Raw genomic sequence first — 21536 nt, 5'->3', positions numbered from 1 at the left:
AATGGGTCACAGTTGGCAGTTAAATGGCATGACAAGAGGGATGTTCATGTCCTTACCACAGTCCATCCAACTGGTATGGCAGCCACAGGCAAGCTGGATCACCTCACTGGGCAACCAATGATGAAGCCAGTCTGTGTGCTGGAGTACAACAAAAAGATGGGTGCAGTTGACAAAGCTGATATGATGACTGATTACAAAATAACGGTCGCAGAAAAAAACTCACGCCAGACTGCTGGTCGGACTATTTTAGAACTTACGTGCGAAAAGGTTAAGATATTTTAGATTTAGTCCTAGAGCTCTCAGTCCCTCTATTGAAGCTGTGTGTACGGTATACTGTCCATGTCCAGAAAGGTAAGAAAAACATCATCAAAGTAGTCCATGTGACATCAGAGGGTCAGTTAGAATTTTTTGAAGCATCGAAAATACATTTTGGTCCAAAAATAGCAAAAACGACGACTTTATTCAGCATTGTCTTCTCTTCCGTGTCTGTTGTGAGAGAGAGTTTAAATCAAAGCAGCTGGTTATCTGGTTCGCGAACGAATCATTCAGTTCACCAAATCGAACTGAATCGTTTTAAAAGGTTCGCATCTCTAATACGCATTAATCCACAAATGACTTAAGCTGTTAACTTTTTTAATGTGGCTGACACGACCTCTGAGTTCAAACAAACCAATATCTCGGAGTAATTCATGTACTCAAACAGTACACTGACTGAACTGCTGTGAAGAGAGAACTGAAGATGAACACCGAGCCGAGCCAGATAACGAACAAAACATTGACTCGTTCACGAGTCAAGAACCGTTTCTGTCAGACGCGTCCGATTCGTGAACTGAGGAGCTGATGATACTGCGCATGTGTGATTCAGCGTGAAGCAGACCGACACACAGAGCGTCTGAACTGAACTGATTCTTTTGGTGATTGATTCTGAACTGATTCTGTGCTAGTGTTATGGGCGCGGGTAAACCGAAGGCTTGAATCAAGGGCAATCATTGCAAATGACGCCATTATGTCGAGCGCAAAAGAACCGGTGATCCGTTTTCTTCAACCGGTTTATTGAATCGAACTGCCCAAAAGAACTACTGGTGATCCGAACACCGATGCAACCGGTTCTTCACTCGTGAACGAGTCAGTCTATTGTTCGTTATCTGGTTCGGCTCGGTGTTCATCTTCACAGCAGTTCAGTCAGTGTACTGTTTGAGTACATGAATTACTCCAGGATACTGGTTTGTTTGAACTCAGAGTGTCAGCCACATTAAAAAAGTTAACATCTTAAGTCATTTGTGGATTAATGCGTATTAGAGATGTGAACCTTTTAAAACGATTCAGTTCAATTTGGTGAACTGAATGATTCGTTCGCGAACCAGATAACCAGCTGCTTTGATTTGAACTCTCTCTCACAACAGACACGGAAGAGAAGACAATGCTGAATAAAGTCGTCGTTTTTGCTATTTTTGGACCAAAATTTATTTTCGATGCTTCAAAAAATTCCAACGGACCCTCTGATGTCACATGGACTACTTTGATGATGTTTTTCTTACCTTTCTGGACATGGACAGTATACCGTACACACAGCTTCAATGGAGGGACTGAGAGCTCTCGGACTAAATCTAAAATATCTTAAACTGTGTTCCGAAGATAAACAGAGGTCTTACATGTTTGGAACAGCATAAGGGTGACTTATTAATGACATAATTTTCATTTTTGGGTGAACTAACCCTTTAAGGGCAGAAATCTTATCTAACATGTGAAGTTTGGGGAAGATTGGACATTGTATGTCTGAGTTACAGCAACTTCCTTTTTCATGACGAAACATCGAAATTCGCCAAGCCGCCATGGACACGCCCTTTAACGAAACCTCAAGATCTTCGCAATTTAACATCGCAAAGGCCTTTAGATTAGGCATACCAAATTTGGTGTTGATCTGAATAAACCAATGACCATTAATAAACATGTGAAAACACAATCATTAGCACAGTTTGTCTGTTTATGTGTAAAGACGTCAGGGGCTTGTTCATCTGGTGTTGAAACCCTTTGATGTTTCATGAGCTTCAGGTGGTTAAATGTAAAGTTCAGACGGCTGAACAATTTTTAGCAGCGACTGCATCTGATGCTCTTCCTTCAGTCCATTATTCACTGACTGTAAGAGGCTGGACTTTAAAGGAACTGTCTGTCATTTTGGGATAAAATCTGGGCTTGCTGTGTAAGAAATTTTTGCTTTCACTAGCATAAAACAAACAGTCATTAAAATGTTTTAAATAAATAACATGTAATAGTGTCATATAGTGATATCGAATGACTCTTCTTATATTTGGTGATGTACCGATCATACTGATGCTAGAAAGTGTTTATAAAGAAGAATACTTGTTAGACCATATCCTGATTTCTACAGTCAGACTATTGTTCATATTCTCAGTCAAACATTAGAAGATGTTTATGTGATTTTCCATTTATATTCATCTTCACATTGTTCAGGAAATATACCAGTTTTTGAAAACAAGTAAATCATCGTCAAGTAGGTTTATTGTCATACTGTAATTACAAAAAAAGCTGCAACAGTCACATTTCAAATCAAACTTAAATATTTATATTATATCAGTGTATTACTGATTTTATTTCAGTCTGTAGAAACATCGCTGTTGTTTTTCACAATCAGATTTTAGATCATATCTAAAAATTCAAAACAAAATGATTTTAAAATGTTTTATATGAAAATTTTAAAATTACAGAATAACCGAATTAATGTGCCATTAAAAAACAAACAAAAAAAAACTGGTAAAATTACTGACATTTACACGTACATGATATATATACATACATTTTTATTATAATGTATAATTTATTTAAGGATACTCTTCTGACAGATCCATTTAGCCGGATTATTACATTGAGTATGAAACCATCCTGATGAATAAGTATCAGCACAGTCTTCGTTTCCCTGATAGTTGTCTGGCTGTTTAGACCCCCAGAACCTGCATCAACAGATCAGCGTTAGATCAGAGCTGCTTTCTGTGTGATATGATTCTGTCTGAGACAATCAGTTATTATATAATAATCAGTTCAGGTCAGTGATTTCTCACCCAGAGGTGATGTTGATGTTGCTGCCACCAACCCATTTCCATCTGTCCTCCTCTTCATCAGTCAAACCAGAAATATTCAGAACCAACAGAAATATTCCCCACAAAATCCTGAGAAGTCAAACAATAACATGATTATAACACGAGCACAGACTGGTTTCAGCACATTCTCCTTAATTTAAAAACTAAACACCACGATCACACACACACACACAGACACACGATCACACACGGGTACACACTCTCTCTCTCTCTCTCACACACACACACACACGATCACACACACACACTCTCTCTCTCTCTCTCTCACACACACACACACACACACGATCACACACACACACACACACACACTCTCTCTCTCTCTCTCTCTCTCTCTCTCACACACACACGATCACACACACACACACTCTCTCTCTCTCTCACACACACACGATCACACACAGACACACACGTGTACACACTCTCTCTCTCTCTCTCACACACACAATCACACACACTCTCTCTTTCTCTCTCTCTCTCACACACACACGATCACACACACACACACACACACACACACACTCTCTCTCTCTCTCACACACACACACACATGTTTGTTTTTGTGAAAAGTGGGGACATCCCATAGGTGTAATGGTTTTTATACTGTAGAAACTGTATATTCTATCGCCCTTCACCAACCCTACCCCTAACCCTCACAGGAAACTTTGTGCATTTTTTCTTTCTCAAAAAAACTCATTCTGTATGATTTATAAGCGTTTTGAAAAATGGGGACATGGGTTATGTCCTCATAAGTCACCCTCTCCTTGTAATACCTGTGTCATACCCATGTCATTATACAGAGTTGTGTCCTGATATGTCACAAAAACATGCCCACACACACACACACATTCTTGCGCAGGCCCACTCATGGGGCCCACCAGTTTTTTTATGCGTTGTGGGATCCACCCTTTCCAGTGGTCCTACACTGCTGTAAAAAACAACATTAGATCTAAAAAGAAAAATCTCAATCATTAATATCACTTCAATTTGACAAATTTCTAAAGTTTTGTCGAAAACGGTATTTGGCCCTTTGTGGGGTCTGCCCACATACACACATATATACCAAGTTTTTATATGTTAATGGGGCCCAAGGTCACTATCTGCAGCTGCTGACACCAGCCTTTATTATTACTCCCAGTTTCCTTATTTTGGACTAAAATAGTTATTTTTGTAATGAGTAATTATGTATATGTGAAACTTTCCATCTGCTGTAAGGGAAACAGGTCTATTTAGCTCAAAGGGAATCATTTAAGATTTTAAAGGGAATTTGAACAGAATCACTGTTTCACGGCTGGTCACTGAACGAGCCGTTTAACATCAAATCTGCGCTGGATACTAATATCCAAACTATAGTGAAACACTATCAATTAGCACAGTAACAAGATCGGCAGTTTAAGACATTAACTTGTAAGCACAAAACACAAGATACTTCTCTTTTCAATATGAATAAGGTTTTATTAGATAAATCTAAGACATATAAACTAATCTAACACATAAACGCACGCACACACACATTCACACAAGTTGCAGGAAGATCGAAAGTTAGGGAAAGATGAGTGTAAGAGAATAGAAATATGGAATCCCAAGTTAACAGCAATACGTTAAATTGCATAGACATGAACAACCATCAATCACTTAATTAACCCTCGCATTGAGTTCCTCAATGTGACTAAAATTATATTAGATACACCAGCACAACAATTATCTGGGGATACGTTGCCTTCGTTTCCTGTGAAAGGGACTCCCGTTGAAAGGGGTATCCCGGTGTCGCTGATTGGCTGGAAGTTCAGTAGTGGCTGAAGTGACGTCTTGGGGAGCCCGTGGTTGTTGGGCGTTGGCTGAAAGTGCAGAGTCCTGTGTGGCTGGTTGGAGTTGAAACGCGCAGACGAGGTCGACGTTACAAAACTTAACTCAGAACACGAAACTCTCAAACGGAAAAGAAAAGAAATAAAGTTTGACGAGACTAGGTTGTGTTCCTTCTCATTGTGACTAAGTAGCAGGCGTGCAGGCTCAAGCACGCTGGAACAGCGCTCAAAGAGCAGTGATGACTACACAGCATGGCTAGGAGCTACAAGCTAGCAGAAGCATAGCTAGAGACTAGAAACAGACATGGCTAATAGCAGACTAAAAAGCTGACTAAAAACAGACTAAAAGCAAGGCATGACTGATAGCACAAACAAGGCTGGAACTAAAAAGCCAAAATTTCATGGTGTCCAAAGTATTTAAAGAGGCCTGTTGGCCATGCCTCAAATATTGTCTTGACCAATCAGATATTGTCTTGGCTCGGGGGTATCGTAAATCATTTGTTTATCTTACCAAGCATGTGGTCCGAATTTGCAGGGTCTAATTTTCGGACATGATTCCTATTACCAGATTATGATATATTTTACAAATAAATGATTGTCAGGACAATATCAAGCAAGAAAATATAATCACACACATATCAAACACGACTACCTTCAGCTATACCATAGTTATTTAAAAAAAGCATACACAATAAGTGATTATAACATGATAATCAAATGTGTGGGTTACACATAAATGAATATAGAGTGATGCGATGGACTGATTCATTTATAAGTCTTTTTGAGTTCACTCTGGTCCATATACATGTACAAAAGAAGTTTCTTTGGCATTCTCTGGCAAAGGACTTTTCTGTGAAGATAGAGGTTTAAAGCCCTTCCCCCACTTTAGGAATTTCAGTCTGGTTCTGCTAGGTGGGGGGGAAGTCAATGTAAGTGTATAACTCATGGGTTTCCATGTGATGTCCAGCGTTGCATTTCAATTACGAACAACAAATTTGACACCAAATTTCTCTTCTTCGAATTGAAATTGTAAATAATTGCTCTAGTGGTGTTAATGTTCAAAGCTGTTGTGTGAACAAGTTGGTCATCTTGTTTGGTTCTTGTGGCACTCGAAGTGATTTACGACTTCCTGAGGAATTCAGCTCTCGTGTTTCAATGCATACAGCTTTGATAGACTCTTTAATTTGTCTGGTTCGACTCATTTCTGTTACACTGCCTTTACAGATTACAAGACATACGGTTTCAAAGACAGTTTTATGACAAAACTGAAATGACCAATTTTATTGTAATGACAAAGTTTATGCCACACAGTTGTCAGTCAATAAAATTTTTATGAAATGATTAAAACAAATTATTAATTTAATGTCTAGGTCTGTACAATCTGCACTCAATGTTTGAACAACATCAGCCTGAACTTTTATGTAAACCCAACAGTTTTTCTTATATAGGCATTGAAATTATGTTTGATTGGACTGCATCCATAATGTCATGTTAACACAAGTTGTTCTTTCCAGTGAAGCCTCAAATTTTGAAATAATGATACAGAGATATTTAAAGAAATGAAAAATCCTTTGAAATATTTAACATATGCCCCACACACTTTCAGTGTTCAGGCCCTAAAATAAATAAATGTATTAAAATAAATAAGAATATATCAATATCCATCCAACATCCACACATCCACACATCCAACATCCATCCATATGGGTGATTCTCATGAAATCCAGATATAGCAGGTGTCTAGCATCAGAATTTTTAAAATGCCCTTGAAGCCAATTTTCTTTTTGCACATATAAGATTGAGGTCTGAACTTACTATAACCATTATTTTTAGAAGATTTAAAAAAATATTTCCTATATAATTTTTACATTTTTTAGATGAAGTCCATAAAAAATTATCATTACCGCAACATGACATTACATTAAATATATGGTTAATTTTTTTTATTTTTGGCTAATGTTAAAGTAGACCCTTATTACTCATGCTCAAAGCTATGTAAAACTCTGGAGAGATTACTTTTTCATATTTATTATTTTTTGTAATTTCCTTATTTTCTCATTACCGAAACATGCGTGATGATTTACAATTTCTTTTATTTAATTGTTTTACTAAAAGATACCATACACATTTGTCATGTAGCAGACTTTAAATAAGCAGTGTTGTATAATATGTATATACATTTTAAAACAAAATATGATTATCTAATTATTGCTTAATTTGTAAAAAATATACATGTTGCGGTAATGAAAATGACATTTCGGTAATGAGGATCAATGTTTCGGAAATGATATTTAGCTCACAAATTCACTGTTGACAAAGGGGTTTGATGCCTAACCCTATATTACATATTTAAAACTCATACAATTGTTAAAAGAACATTTATTTCATAAAGAGTGTTTCATTTTCTCATTTATCGTAATCATCACAGTACCATGACTTGTGTTAACAAGTTACAATCTTATGCTCTTCTTAAGAATCATGTCATGTAGCCTACACTATAGTACTAACAATTATACAACCATTAGTATACATTTTATCATTCTAGTTAAACATACAACCATGTGATGAGAACTTTTTCAATGTAACATATCATCATGTGGTCCTGAGAAACATTTAAATGTAAAAGCATCATGTGCTCTTGTAAAAAGAATTTAGTTTAGCTAAAACACTTTGGTCCTGACATTGAACCACACAACCTTTTTCTGAAAATAATTTAATGTGAAGAACTTGAATAGCAGCAACTCGATTTATGAGTTGGTCAAACAACTAAAACAAACAACTGGAACGACTGCTCTGTACCAATAACGTTTTCCCTCAACTGTAACTCATTCATGAGCATTTCTTGTGTTTTGCCCATATGTCAGGTAAAATGCAGAAATGTCTAGCAGAGGAGGTGACAGGAAGTGGTTCTGGGATTATGTCCCGTATGTCCTGACGATAGTACCAGACCCTTTCTCCTGGAAATCTGATGCTTGGTACATAGAAGCGGTTCTCCCCTGCACAATTCATGGTGTCGACTTCATACTGCCCTTCAGCAATCTGTTTTAAAAACATTTGTATTTTGGCTGGACAGCATGTACTATAATGTAATGTAACTGAGAAATATTCACACATTAACAGAAATCTTGAAATTAAATTCACCTGTGTGACTGCACCAGGGAACAAGTCACCATCGTATTCAACCAGGACCCACTGTCCAACCTCTATGGTGGCCTCTGTTCTGTCAGGGTCCTCATCTCTTTCCTCAGAGAACATGTGGCAATTTGTAGAAAAGCACTGGCAATTTTTTCCACAAAAGCATGACACCTCCCGTGTATTTATGACTCCTGGTTTTGTGGATGTCAGCTGTTAGGGTGGAATTCAAAAAGACACATCGACTCCGTTACATACAATATTTTATGAGATTATTTCAGATACGGGTGCGGTCTGCTTTCCATGTTAATTACATGGAGAATTTAACTCATTTATTTAACTTCTGTAACTACATACTACTTAACTACATTTACTTATTAAACTACATTTCTTCATATTTAATCATATAATTAACATAAATGTTGACTCACTTGGTGTATTTTCAGTGTTCCAGGAACTGCTTTCAGGTTGGGGGGCACCAATTCGTGGCTGGCCTTTATTTTCTCCTCTGATACTTTGTACAGAGTCACTGATGAATTGTTCTTCAGCTGCTCATACAGAGAGTCTGCATCAGGAATACTGGTCCCATAAGAAACAATTCTATCCGCAAGATTCTTCAAGGCCCCACCAACTCCATCTGGTGCACCTTTGCCATGTGATGCCTCAGTATAGTTCCAGGTCACCCATTCAAATCCATGCATAAAGGGCACAGTGGAGGCTAGATAGAAAGATGTTTTGTTTCTATACTGGGAAGTTGGGCCATCTGAAATGAAATGTAGGTTGTGGACTTCAGGATACTTTCCTAGTATGTATCTCAGCACTGGGTCAAGATGAGCCCAGGTTGACACTGCATCGTGCTGTAGAGATGATGAGAGGGATGCAAAGGCTTCCACTCTGCCCCTACTGAGATAGAGTACCCCGGTGTGGAGGGTTACCTGATCATTCCCAGTTCCAAAATGGGTGTCCTTGATTTCTTTGGCATATTTGCAGCTGTAATTTTCGCTGTAATCTACATGCACAGCAACAGCATCATCTGTCAGGGTATCTTTCATTGCGTTCAATGACAAATATTGGTTCTTGACATTAAACATGTGAATGGCAAAACCTGGAAGGTGTTCTGTTGTTAGGGCCAGCAACCGCTCAATGGATGAGGTACGTTTTTCGAGGACCGTTTTCTTTGTCTGCCTTTCCTCTGTAGATCCATCCTTGAGGGTCTTTGTTACAGTGACAGACCTTGTGACCCACTCTTGCCAGATGACAGTGTTCCCCTGAGTGAGAGGATCTAAGGATGTGGGAAAGGTCTTTTCAATGCATTTTTGACATCTGCCGTACATGCAGGACATGTTGCCAGTGTCACACACACTGGACTGCACAAGATCCTCTGGGCTTGATGTTTCAATGATACCTAGTTGTTGCATTCTTTTTAATTTAAAGCCAATGTTCTCGTGCATTTTACATGCACACGTCTCTCTGTCTTTAACTTTAGGCCTAATAATCCAAAATGGCCTCAATCTAAAGAACTGAGCTTTGGACACTGTTTGCTCAGGATGTTCAACAAGGAAGCGTTGATGGAGTTTTGCCAAGGTGTCTGTGAGTGCTCTTTTTCTATAAATTTGTCCCTTGCGACAAATCTCTCCAGACTTGCCATTTATGATAGTTGAGACATCATCCCGATATAGGAACATGCTCACAACCTTGTCAAGTTGTTTGCGCCTGCTATTGATCATCAGTCCCTTTTTAGCCTCTCTGATACTGACCCTCTGTGAAATATTTGCTTGTAACATTGCACTTTTTGTTCTATTAGCCGCCAGCCTTCTAATTTTTCTGTTTAGTGTAAGCAGTTGTGTTTTCTTTGCCCTAAGTTTCTCTTCAACATACTTTAGTTTTGCTCTTAATTTGGCCACAGTCCTTGATGCCCGCTCTCTTTTTTTAATGACTGGCCGTGTTCTCTGGGGGGTGGATGCCTCAATTGGCCCTTTCAGGTCTAAACTTTCTTTTGCTGGTGTTCTGTTCAGACTTTCATTATTTGTGTCTAGTTCCTGTCTGTTATTTTCTTCATTTCCAAAGGAATTTTCTGTCTCACTTAATGAAGATGTTGGGGTTAGATCTAGAAGTGCTTGCTCTTGCTTTTTTTTTCTGTAATATTTTGCCGAATTTTTCTTCCACATTTTTTTTTTCTCTCATGCTGTCTACTTGTGAGGTCCTGAGTAGTCTTAATTTTACCATTTTCTTTACGTTTCCGATACCTGAAAAAGAAAAAAATAATGAAAGGTGAAATGCAGTAAGCACTGACATAAATACAAACTTTGGACTATTTCATTTAAGAATGGTAGGTGTGTGTGTGTGTGTGTGTGTGTGTGTGTGTGTGTGCGCATGCGTGTGTGAGTGTAAGCACGCATACACACGTCTGTGTGTGATGTGTGTGAAAGAGAGTGTGTGTATCTACAATATAGTGTATACTGTACAATTATGTCAGCCTTCACATTTGCATGTCAGCAACTGTGTGTTTTTGTGTGTGTGTACTTATGTTTCTGTGCGCATACATGTGTCTGTGTGGGAATGAGTGCAAGTGTTGGTTAAAACAAATAATCCAAGTTATATATGCTCCCTATTATCGCCCTGTCCCCTGACCTTTCTCTCTCCTTTCTTCTGTACTCCTCAAGTAACACTGGATTACTGTATATTTTTTCCCTATGCTTTGCAAGCCTATCTTTCACTGATGCCCTTTTCTTTTCAACTGATGCTTGCCTGTAACAAAATATACAATATCCATCTCGATCAAATGTAACATTTCATTAAAAAGACATAGAAATACATTGTTTTACAGTAAAAAATTAAATAATTAAATGAAATGATATTACATTTATATTAGGTGGCCTATACTGCATTCATACTCCTTTTTGTGGAAGCACTTCATAAAAATGAAAAATTAGTGAGCCCTGATGGGGGGGGGGGTTGTAATAGTTATTTTGTTTACGCAATCTGTTCAAGAAGTTAAGGCAAATATCAAGTTATATTGAAATTAGCAAGAGTTATAGTGCAATTTCTTCCTTCATAAGTCTTTTTCTCATTACTGAAACATTGAGTATCTCCACCGCAACAGGCCTTCAATTGTTTTGGTGAATGATAATGGTGTTGCGGAGGATGAGCGACCTTAAACATTTTTGCTTACTGTGGAAGCTAAATGAGGGTTAGCTAAACTTTCCCTCTCTTTTTACATTTAGATCAAAATGGGGTATATAGCAATCAAAAAATTTAAACGGCAACATTTTTTAAAACTTCACAAACTCATGTTTCGGTAATGAGAACTAAAAAGTCGTGTAGGTACTTTGACAAACAAAATCTTAACTTTTATCTGGAGAAAAAAAATAAGAACTGCTTACCTGGTAGCCATCTTGAGTGTCACAGTCAATTATGTCCCTTCCAGCAAAACTCCTTGAAAATGTTAGTTCCTTGAGGACTTAAACAATGATTGAAAATTGTTGTGGAGGATGAGAAAATTGGTCTTGGACACATTTATAATCCTTATTATTTTTACTACATTTACCAATGATCAGAAAATACCACATGTTTATTTACTGTAAATGTTTATAGTACAACATGCACTGAAGCTTTTTATTTTTTATATTTTTTAATTATAAAAAAATTCCACCTCAAAGAACCCAAATCCAGTCATGGACACGTTGCGGTAATGAGAAAGTTTCCCTTAAATGTGAAAAAAATAAATAAATTGGTATTTATGATGTAATTTGAAATCATGTGCAAAATAGTAGATGAAGAGATGTTTATAACTGTATCCTTCTTATTTTGATAGCATTTACTTTGATCATCAAAATGTTTCATGACACCTCATAAGTCTAATTTCGCGAGAATCACCCATATATCCAACATCTGTTCAACATCCATCCATCCAGCCATCATCTACCCTACATCCATCCATCATCCATCCAGCCATCATCTACCCTACATCCATCCAACATCTACCTTACATCCATCCAACATCCATCCAGCCATCATCTACCCTACATTCATTCAACATCCACACATCCAACATCCATCCATATATCCAACATCTGGTCAACATCCATCCATCCATATATCCAACATCTGTTCAACATCCATCCATCCAGCCATCATCTACCCTACATCCATCCAACATCCATCCAGCCATCATCTACCCTACATTCATCCAACATCCATCCAGCCATCATCTACCCTACATCCATCCGACATTCATCCATCAAACATCCATCATCTATCCTACATCCACCCAGCTCTCGAACATCCATCCAACATCCATCCATCCATATGTCCAACATCTATTCAAGATCCATCCATCTATCCATATATCCAACATCTGTTCAACATCCATCCATCCAGCCATCATCTACCCTACATCCATCCAACATCTACCTTACATCCATCCAACATCCATCCAGCCATCATCTACCCTACATTCATTCAACATCCACACATCCAACATCCATCCATATATCCAACATCTGGTCAACATCCATCCATCCATATATCCAACATCTGTTCAACATCCATCCATCCAGCCATCATCTACCCTACATTCATCCAACATCCATCCAGCCATCATCTACCCTACATCCATCCGACATTCATCCATCAAACATCCATCATCTATCCTACATCCACCCAGCTCTCGAACATCCATCCAACATCCATCCATCCATCCATCTATCAAACATCTATTCAATATCCATCCAACATCCATCCTACATCCATCAAATAAAAAATTAAATTAAATAAGAACTGTATATTGTATAACTGTATATTTGTAGGCCACTGGACAGCCATAAAACCTGAGCAAACCCCAACAACAACAACAACAACAACAAAAAGGTTACAACAGAACACAACCAAAGACAAAACATTTTAAGGTCCCTTCCTCTTTTTTACCTCAGTTCCATTAGGTACACTAGACTTTTCTTCTCAGGGCTGTAATGCGATTTTTAACATAATATTTAACTGCTTTCCAGTCTCTGTTTCTGAGAGCTTGAGGTTCTGCAGTAATACAGCGCTGACACTCTTCTTTACCAGGAACTTGATTCATTACAATAAATCTCCTCAAATGTGTGTCCACTGCAGCACACTCGTCTGGGGTCCAGCTTCTTTTGACGGCCGTTTGTTTTCCTATGTATGCAAAAACACAAAACATTGTAGGTTTTCTTTTATAAATAAATTTTAATCTTACTTAACCCTGTAAGACCCACTGTTTCAGTATTACAACATTTGTGGTTACTCCACAAAACCCCTTTTATCTTTTTTTATTGTTTGTTTGTTTATACAACCACATCAATATGATCTGTGGGTCCTACATTTTATTCCCACCATGTAATTGGATCCAGGATTTGTATACAAAGCCCACCCTTCAGTCAAGAAGTGACACATCCTACAACTTTCTGATCAAGCAACATCCCTTTGATTTACTGGACTGGATTCATCTTCAAGTAAGTAAAATGCTTGGAATATGTTTTTCTGTGTTTATTACAGTGTCTATAACAAGGACATATACAGTAAATGTTGAAAATATACCCTACATTTTGTTTGGAGTTTGTTTTATAAATGTTGCAATATTACAATGTTTGGTTGAGAGTGGCAGTCATAATTGCCCTGTATTTAAGAGGAACATCTTGAGGGGAACTTAAATGTAAATGTTCACAACAAATTATACATGATTTAAGCATTATACCCTTTAGCTTTATATTGGATTACATATTCTATACTGTATTTGAGACTAAAGTTGAAAGATTTATTTCCATATCTAAACATTATAATTTGCTATCACAATCTGCAGGACTTTCTAACAAAGAAATTCTGTTTGTGCAAATCTGCCCTTTCTTAGTCTACTGATAAACAAAATGTTCTTATCAATTTATAGTCAAAGTGCTTATTATCAATAGGCCTTAACCTTTATACATAAATAAATATAACCTTTATTTAACCAGGTCTGTCCCATTGAGATCCAAGATCTCTTTTGCAAGAGACACCTGGCCACACCTCCAAGTTGTGCGGGATGCTCCTGGTGCTTTGTTCTGGCACAGGTGTAAATGTTCATCACTGTTAGATTTTGTTGTAAACTGGATCCTGAATACATTCCTGTAAAGATTACAATCACATTCTACTATAGGTGAGCCATTAGGTATAGTGTGACCGGTGAGATGTGTGAATAGGCTGCTTCAGTCCAAAGTGTGAACACGTCATAATGAGGCATGTGTGCTATTTGTATATACAATGTACATTTGTCTCAATTTTATCTTTTCATTTCAGAATGCCACCAGCAAGGAGAAATCCTCGGTACAATGTGCACAATGTTAATGGCCATCATCCAAAAAGGAGAAAGTGATGTGGACATAGATTTTGACGACACTGATGCAAGTGATGAAGAATCAGATTTTGATGTCTCCGTGGACAGAGAAAACCAAGAACCTACCGATTGTCCAGCTAATGTGAATATTGAGCCCGGGCAATCAAAGAAATACATCAAGCCATATGACAGACGTCACTGATTTTTCTGGTCAAGCTCTCACAGATGATGTCACCTCCCTCCACACACCACTGCAATACTTCCAAAAGTTTGTGACAGAAGATTTGGTTCAAGCTCTGGCAACAAATACGAATGAGTACAGCATTCAAAATGACCAAAGATCAGTCAACAATAATACAAAAGAAATACAGGCAGCATTGGGCATGTACCTGAGGATGGAACATTACATTTTGTAAACAATTTAACTGTGCCAGAGACTGAAAAGTGGGACAAACTCTGGAAACTCAGACCACGGCTTGATTAACTCAGAGAAAACTGCCTGCAGGTGGTACCAGAAGAGCACATTCCATGGACAAGAAGATGATACCCTTTACCGGGAAGTTCAGCAGTATCAAGAAGTATATGCAAGGTAATCTACGCTCATGGGGCTTTAAAGAATGGGTGAAAGCTGGAATCTCTAGCATGATGCTTGACTTTGATGTTTACCAAGGGAGCAACAATGAAGTACGAGTCAAATCTGAACTTGGATTGTCAGGTGATGTTGTAATGAAGCTTGCCTCCACATTTCCAAAGGGTAAACACAACAAGATTGAGGCAGACAACTACTTAACCTCCGTTCCACTGGTAGTGAAGCTCCTTGAGCAAGGAATCCATTATGTGGGAACAGCCAGGCAAGTGCATCTACCCAACTGTAATCTTTACATGTGAAGAGCTTGAAGAAGAAGGGCAGAGGAAGCTTTGACCACAGAGTGGAGGGGAAACAACATCTGTGCTGTAAAAATGGTACAACAACAGGGCGGTGACACTTGTGTCATCCTTCGCTGGACCAGAACCTAAACAGGAGATTCAACACTGGGACAAAGCCGCCAAAATCTACATTGACGTTAGAAAGGCTTCCATTGTGGGCATCTACAATAAATACATGGGAGGTGTGGATTTGTTGGACTCATTTACAGCAAAACACAAGTATGCACTGAAATCCTGGCGATGGTACATGTACATCTTCTGGCACACAATCACCCTTCCTGTGGTCAACGCCTGGCTCCTCTACAAGCAGCACAGCCTATGCTCTCAGGATGCCAAAGAAGGAGATACTGAACATGAGAAAGTTCCAAGCATAGCTGGGTTCCTCTCTCATTACGGTAATGATCTATTTGTGCCATTTACCTTGTTTGTGATAAATCAGACTGGTATTTGAGATGTACATAAATTGATACATTTGTTCCTTATATTCTAATCCAGTGGACACAACACTGAAAACGCCAAAGAGAGGATGGCCATCTTCAATCAACAAGAGCCCAGAGACAGGAGCCCTCTGAATATGTGCGCATTGACCAAACTGGACATTTCCCCCTGAAGACAAAGAGAGGGCACTGCAGACATTGCAGTAAAGGGTACATCAAAACCCAATGCAGCAAGTGTGATGTCCGCCTCTGTTTTTCAGAGGACAGGAACCGTTTCTGGGATTACCACTATAAGTAAAGGTGGACTTCACACTGAGCACACAGATTTCAGTGGAGAGTGAGAGAACACTGCAGACATTGCACTGTTAACAATGTAAATAAATAAAGTTCTTATTTGTTGGAATAAACAACTCTTCATAATAACATGACTGAGATTATCATTCATTTTATACACTGGTTTGGTAAAAACAAAAACACTGTAAATTAATCCTTAATTATGCAGCTCTTTGGACCTTACGTGCTGCACAGCTACGCAAACCCAGCTACGTGGATGTAAAGCAATGAGTTTGCTTCCTTCTTTTCTGAGAAGATCATCAATATCAGGAAGGCGATTAGCACATCCTCAAGTAATGCAGAGGTCAGACAGATTCGGCCACAATATCAAAAATATACAGTATTGTTCAAAATAATAGCAGTACAATGTGACTAACCAGAATAATCAAGGTTTTTAGTATATTTTTTATTGCTACGTGGCAAACAAGTTACCAGTAGGTTCAGTAGATTCTCAGAAAACAAACAAGACCCAGCATTCATGATATGCACGCTCTTAAGGCTGTGCAATTGGGCAATTAGTTGAAAGGGGTGTGTTCAAAAAAATAGCAGTGTCTACCTTTGACTGTACAAACTCAAAACTATTTTGTACAAACATTTTTTTTTTCTGGGATTTAGCAATCCTGTGAATCACTAAACTAATATTTAGTTGTATGACCACAGTTTTTTAAAACTGCTTGACATCTGTGTGGCATGGAGTCAACCAACTTGTGGCACCTCTCAGCTGTTATTCCACTCCATGATTCTTTAACAACATTCCACAATTCATTCACATTTCTTGGTTTTGCTTCAGAAACAGCATTTTTGATATCACCCCACAAGTTCTCAATTGGATTAAGGTCTGGAGATTGGGCTGGCCACTCCATAACATTAATTTTGTTGGTTTGGAACCAAGACTTTGCCCGTTTACTAGTGTGTTTTGGGTCATTGTCTTGTTGAAACAACCATTTCAAGGGCATGTCCTCTTCAGCATAGGGCAACATGACCTCTTCAAGTATTTTAACATATGCAAACTGATCCATGATCCCTGGTATGCGATAAATAGGCCCAACACCATAGTAGGAGAAACATGCCCATATCATGATGCTTGCACCTCCATGCTTCACTGTCTTCACTGTGTACTGTGGCTTGAATTCAGAGTTTGGGGGTCGTCTCACAAACTGCCTGTGGCCCTTGGACCCAAAAAGAACAATTTTACTCTCATCAGTCCACAAAATGTTCCTCCATTTCTCTCTAGGCCAGTTGATGTGTTCTTTGGCAAATTGTAACCTCTTCTGCACATGCCTTTTTTTTAACAGAGGGACTTTGCGGGGGATTCTTGAAAATAGATTAGCTTCACACAGACGTCTTCTAACTGTCACAGTACTTACAGGTAACTCCAGACTGTCTTTGATCATCCTGGAGGTGATCATTGGCTGAGCCTTTGTCATTCTGGTTATTCTTCTATCCATTTTGATGGTTGTCTTCCGTTTTCTTCCACATCTCTCTGGTTTTGCTCTCCATTTTAAGGCATTGGAGATCATTTTAGCTGAACAGCCTATCATTTTTTGCACCTCTTTATAGGTTTTCCCCTCTCTAATCAACTTTTTAATCAAAGTACGCTGTTCTTCTGAACAATGTCTTGAACGACCCATTTTCCTCAGCTTTCAAATGCATGTTCAACAAGTATTAGCTTCATCCTTAAATAGGGGCCACCTGATTCACACCTGTTTCTTCACAAAATTGATGACCTCAGTGATTGAATGCCACACTGCTATTTTTTTGAACACACCCCTTTCAACTAATTCAACTAATTGCCCAATTGCACAGCCTTAAGAGCGTGCATATCATGAATGCTGGGTCTCATTTGTTTTCTGAGAATCTACTGAACCTACTGGTAACTTGTTTGCCACGTAGCAATAAAAAAATATACTAAAAACCTTGATTATTCTGGTTAGTCACATTGTACTGCTATTATTTTGAACAATACTGTACGATGTCTATTTTTTAAAAACAATTGATGGCAAAATTCTGGAAGACATAGTGCAGCACCTAAAATCATCAACCTGCTATCTTGACACACTTCCCACATCTTTTTTCAAAAGTGTGCTTAACTGCTTAAAAGCAGATCTCTTAGAAGTGGTGAACGCCACACTTCTTTCTGGGACATTTCCAAACTCCTTAAAAACTGCAGTTGTTAAGCCCCTCCTGAAAAAGACCAATCTTGATAACACAATTTTGAGCAATTTCAGACCAATAGCTAATCTTCCAATGGATACCTGGACAATTTTCAATCTGGTTTTCGACCGCATCACAGCACAGAGACAGCACTCATTAAGATAATAAATGATATTCGGTTAAATTGCGACTCTGGCAAAATACCGGTGCTGGTATTGCTAGATCTCAGTGCTGCGTTTGACACTGTCGATCATAACATACTACTAGAGAGACTGGAAAACTGGGTCAGGCTTTCTGGGATGGTACTCAAATGGTTCAGGTCATACTTAGAAGGGAGAGGCTATTATGTGAGTCTAGGAGAGCATAAGTCTAAATTGACGTCCATGACATGTGGAGTCCCACAAGGCTCAATTCTTGCACCACTCTTGTTTAACCTGTATATGCTTCCACTGAGTCAAATAATGAGAAAGAACCAAATTGCCTATCACAGCTATGCTGATGATACCCAGATTTACCTAGCCTTATCTCCAAATGACTACAGCCCCATTGACTCCCTCTGCCAATGCATTGATGTAATAGTTGGATGTGCCAGAACTTTCTTCAGTTAAACAAGGAAAAAACTGAAGTCATTGCATTTGGAAACAAAGATGAAGTTCTCAAGGTGAATGCACACCTTGACTCTAGGGGTCATACAACTGAAAAACAAGTCAGGAATCTTGGTGTGATTCTGGACACAGACCTTAGTTTCAGTAGTCATGTCAAAGCAGTAACTAAATCGGCATACTATCATTTAAAAAACATTGCATGAATTAGATGTTTTGTTTCCAGCCAAGACTTGGAGAAACTAGTTCATGCCTTTATCACCAGCAGGGTGGACTATTGTAATGGGCTCCTCACCGGCCTTCCCAAAAAGACCATTAGACAGCTGCAGCTCATCCAGAACGCTGCTGCCAGGATTCTGACTAGAACCAGAAAATCTGAGCATATCACACCAGTCCTCAGGTCCTTACACTGGCTACCAGTTACATTTAGGATTGATTTTAAAATACTTTTACTCATATATAAGTCACTACATGACCTAGGACCGAAATACATTGCAGATATGTTCACTGAATATAAACCTAACAGAGCACTCAGATCACTAGGATTGAGTCAGTTAGAAATACCAAGGGTTCACACAAAACAAGGGGAGTCCGCCTTTAGTTACTATGCTGACCGCGGTTGGAATCAGCTTCCAGAAGAGATCAGATGTGCTAAAACACTAGTCACATTTAAATCTAGACTCAAAAACCATCTGTTTAGTTGTGCATTCATTGAATGAGCACTGTGCTATGTCCGAACTGATTGCACTATATTTTCAGTTTTTTCATTTTCTAACTGTTTTTAAATTGATTTTAAGTAAACGTTTTAATCATTTTAAAAGTTTTAAAATTGCTTGTTTTATTTTTTGTAATTTTTCATAATTATTTTACTTTCTTTTATCTATAGCACTTTGAATTACCATTTTGTATGAAATGTGCTATATAAATAAACTTGCCTTGCCTTGCCTTAAAAATAAATGAGCAGCTCTGGCCCAAAAGAGAGTGCAAGTCCCAAAGCTCACCTCTCTTTTTTGCAGACACACTCCGGTTTTGGACTTGTTATGTGGAGGGACATTCTTGCAGGGATGACATGCTGACCTCATCGTCTGACCCATCTTCTCCTAGCATACTGACATCTGGAGAGGGAAATAACTTAAGAATACAATACACAAAATATCTAAAACGGATCATTTAGAATCAATTTAGGAACATCGTATAACCATACCTTCAATGTCCTCTGCTAAAGGTCCCTCCATGTCAATGGTCTCTAAAATGATAATTGATAAAAAATTGAGTTTGGAAAGCTGAAACTATGGACAATCTGCAAGAGTATACAACAGTAGTATTATCTCTCATCCTGTCACCATTACTGCCCTATGTTTTACATGGTAAATAGTTGTTTTCTGAATGCGGAAGACTAAATGTCATATATTGTGCCTTCAAGAATATAAAGTTAATTACCATTCACATCTCCTAGGCGTCCTTGTTCCAGTGCCCAGGAGGACTTTACTTTGGCTAATTGGAAGGTGCTTTCTGGGAGCCTGTAGTGTTTCCTGTGAACAGCGATATTATGACCAAGGAAGTCTGCCAACTGGTCGAGCTCGGTGGTTTTGAGGTTCAGAACAGTAGACAGGGTAGCAATATGTTTCCTCAGTTGAATTGATGTTAGCGCTTGAGGATTTTTTATGTCAGCACATTCACTGACAAATTGCCTCATGCAGTCACAAGCCCTGAGGTAATGGTCAGATTGTGGCAATGCAAACAGATATTCATTGTCCTTCAGCACCCCACATTCTTCTCTGCTCTCAGTAAGAGCATCAAGTGATTCTCTCATTGATGGGGTTAGAAGAACAGGAACCTTCCTTCCTCTTTTTCCAACAATTGCTATTTGCACAAAATGCCTGCAGAGCTTCTGCTCAAGCGCTGTGAGGGCCAAATTTATATCTTCCTGTTCCTCTGATGTGTCCTTCGATAAGTATGCAGACAGGCGCATTCGGGACACTTCACCTGCTCTCCGCCGATTAAAAAGCATAACTTGAGTCAGCGTTACTTTTGCAAGTTCCTTCCAATTTGTGGATGAACGATGTTCTTTTAAATCTTTGAGATGTTGATGCAGTTTTTCTTCTAGATAGCAATGTAGCCTTTGGATATCTTGTGTAAGAGGTAAAAGTTGCGGTGCATTCCATTTGGCCCGGTTAAGCTGGGTTAATGCCTGGCCTGCAATATCAAACCTCCAACTCTCTAAATACAACTGTGTGAACTCCTCAGCATCTTTAATGGTTTCTTTATCTTTCTTTTTCAGTCCTTCGGACTTGATAAACATAGCCAATGAATGCAGGCTGTGTCCTACCTTGCGTGCAAGAGAGGGACATTGGTATATGCCAGTTTCCTCACTGAATCCAGATAGGTTTTTTGCAGCTCTGACAACCTGGGAGTACTGTTCAGGTTTGATGAGTTCTTGAATGGTCTTCACATGTGTGATTTTTTTAGCTTCCAATAAAAGCCTGCCAAGTTCTCTCAGTTTTTGGCGTATATACTGATGTTGACTGACAATCTTCTCATTCTTTTTGAACAACCTGAACCCATAATTGAGGATGCAGTTGTCTCCTTTAATTGCAACTGCAATCTTGTCCTGAATCATTACACTCAAGAACTTCCAATACGCGTCTGTATATTCCGATGGAGAAGGTTCAGCGAAAGCACACAATGCCTGAACT

At 38.6% G+C, this 21536-nt stretch overlaps 3 protein-coding genes across 4 annotated transcripts in view; 1 reads left to right on the top strand and 2 right to left on the bottom strand.

Moving 5' to 3' along the window:
• Positions 1-21536, top strand: part of LOC127967777 (gastrula zinc finger protein XlCGF26.1-like) — a 369056-nt gene that overhangs the window by 143933 nt on the left and 203587 nt on the right. The window lies entirely within an intron of this gene.
• Positions 4479-10941, bottom strand: LOC127967485 (uncharacterized). The gene is made up of 3 exons (XM_052568324.1): positions 8485-10941; positions 8063-8266; positions 4479-7960 (listed from the first exon to the last, which is right to left on the bottom strand). Exons 1-3 carry the CDS (start codon positions 10219-10221, stop codon positions 7751-7753), a joined length of 2151 nt encoding a protein of 716 aa, XP_052424284.1. The 5' UTR covers positions 10222-10941; the 3' UTR covers positions 4479-7750.
• LOC127968004 (uncharacterized) lies at positions 11688-21513 on the bottom strand. 2 transcript variants are annotated; one of them, XR_008155871.1, is made up of 4 exons: positions 20330-21513; positions 20045-20086; positions 19842-19955; positions 11688-13213 (listed from the first exon to the last, which is right to left on the bottom strand). XR_008155871.1 is itself a non-coding variant. In XM_052568826.1 (4 exons), exons 1-3 carry the CDS (start codon positions 21458-21460, stop codon positions 19879-19881), a joined length of 1299 nt encoding a protein of 432 aa, XP_052424786.1. In that variant the 5' UTR covers positions 21461-21512; the 3' UTR covers positions 11688-13213; positions 19842-19878. The 2 variants fall into 2 exon arrangements, 1 of the variants encoding a protein (XP_052424786.1); XM_052568826.1 differs by having other exon boundaries at positions 20281-21512.

The sequence above is a fragment of the Carassius gibelio genome, chromosome A4, assembly GCF_023724105.1.
Source record: "Carassius gibelio isolate Cgi1373 ecotype wild population from Czech Republic chromosome A4, carGib1.2-hapl.c, whole genome shotgun sequence".
Lineage (NCBI taxonomy): Eukaryota > Metazoa > Chordata > Actinopteri > Cypriniformes > Cyprinidae > Carassius > Carassius gibelio.
This window is presented reverse-complemented; position numbering and strand designations above follow the sequence as displayed.

What these genes read in the sequence shown, in the direction of transcription:
- LOC127967485 (XM_052568324.1), bottom strand. Translation starts at nt 10,221, where the DNA reads ATGTGGAAGAAAAATTCGGCAAAATATTACAGAAAAAAAAAGCAAGAG. An exon ending in GAACACTGAAAATACACCAA is followed by an intron (nt 8,267 to 8,484) that starts GTGAGTCAACAT and finishes CCACCCTAACAG; the next exon opens with CTGACATCCACAAAACCAGG. An exon ending in TCCCTGGTGCAGTCACACAG is followed by an intron (nt 7,961 to 8,062) that starts GTGAATTTAATT and finishes TTTTTAAAACAG; the next exon opens with ATTGCTGAAGGGCAGTATGA.
- LOC127968004 (XM_052568826.1), bottom strand. Translation starts at nt 21,460, where the DNA reads ATGATTCAGGACAAGATTGCAGTTGCAATTAAAGGAGACAACTGCATC. An exon ending in ACGCCTAGGAGATGTGAATG is followed by an intron (nt 20,087 to 20,280) that starts GTAATTAACTTT and finishes TTATCATTTTAG; the next exon opens with AGACCATTGACATGGAGGGA. An exon ending in TTTAGCAGAGGACATTGAAG is followed by an intron (nt 19,956 to 20,044) that starts GTATGGTTATAC and finishes TTCCCTCTCCAG; the next exon opens with ATGTCAGTATGCTAGGAGAA.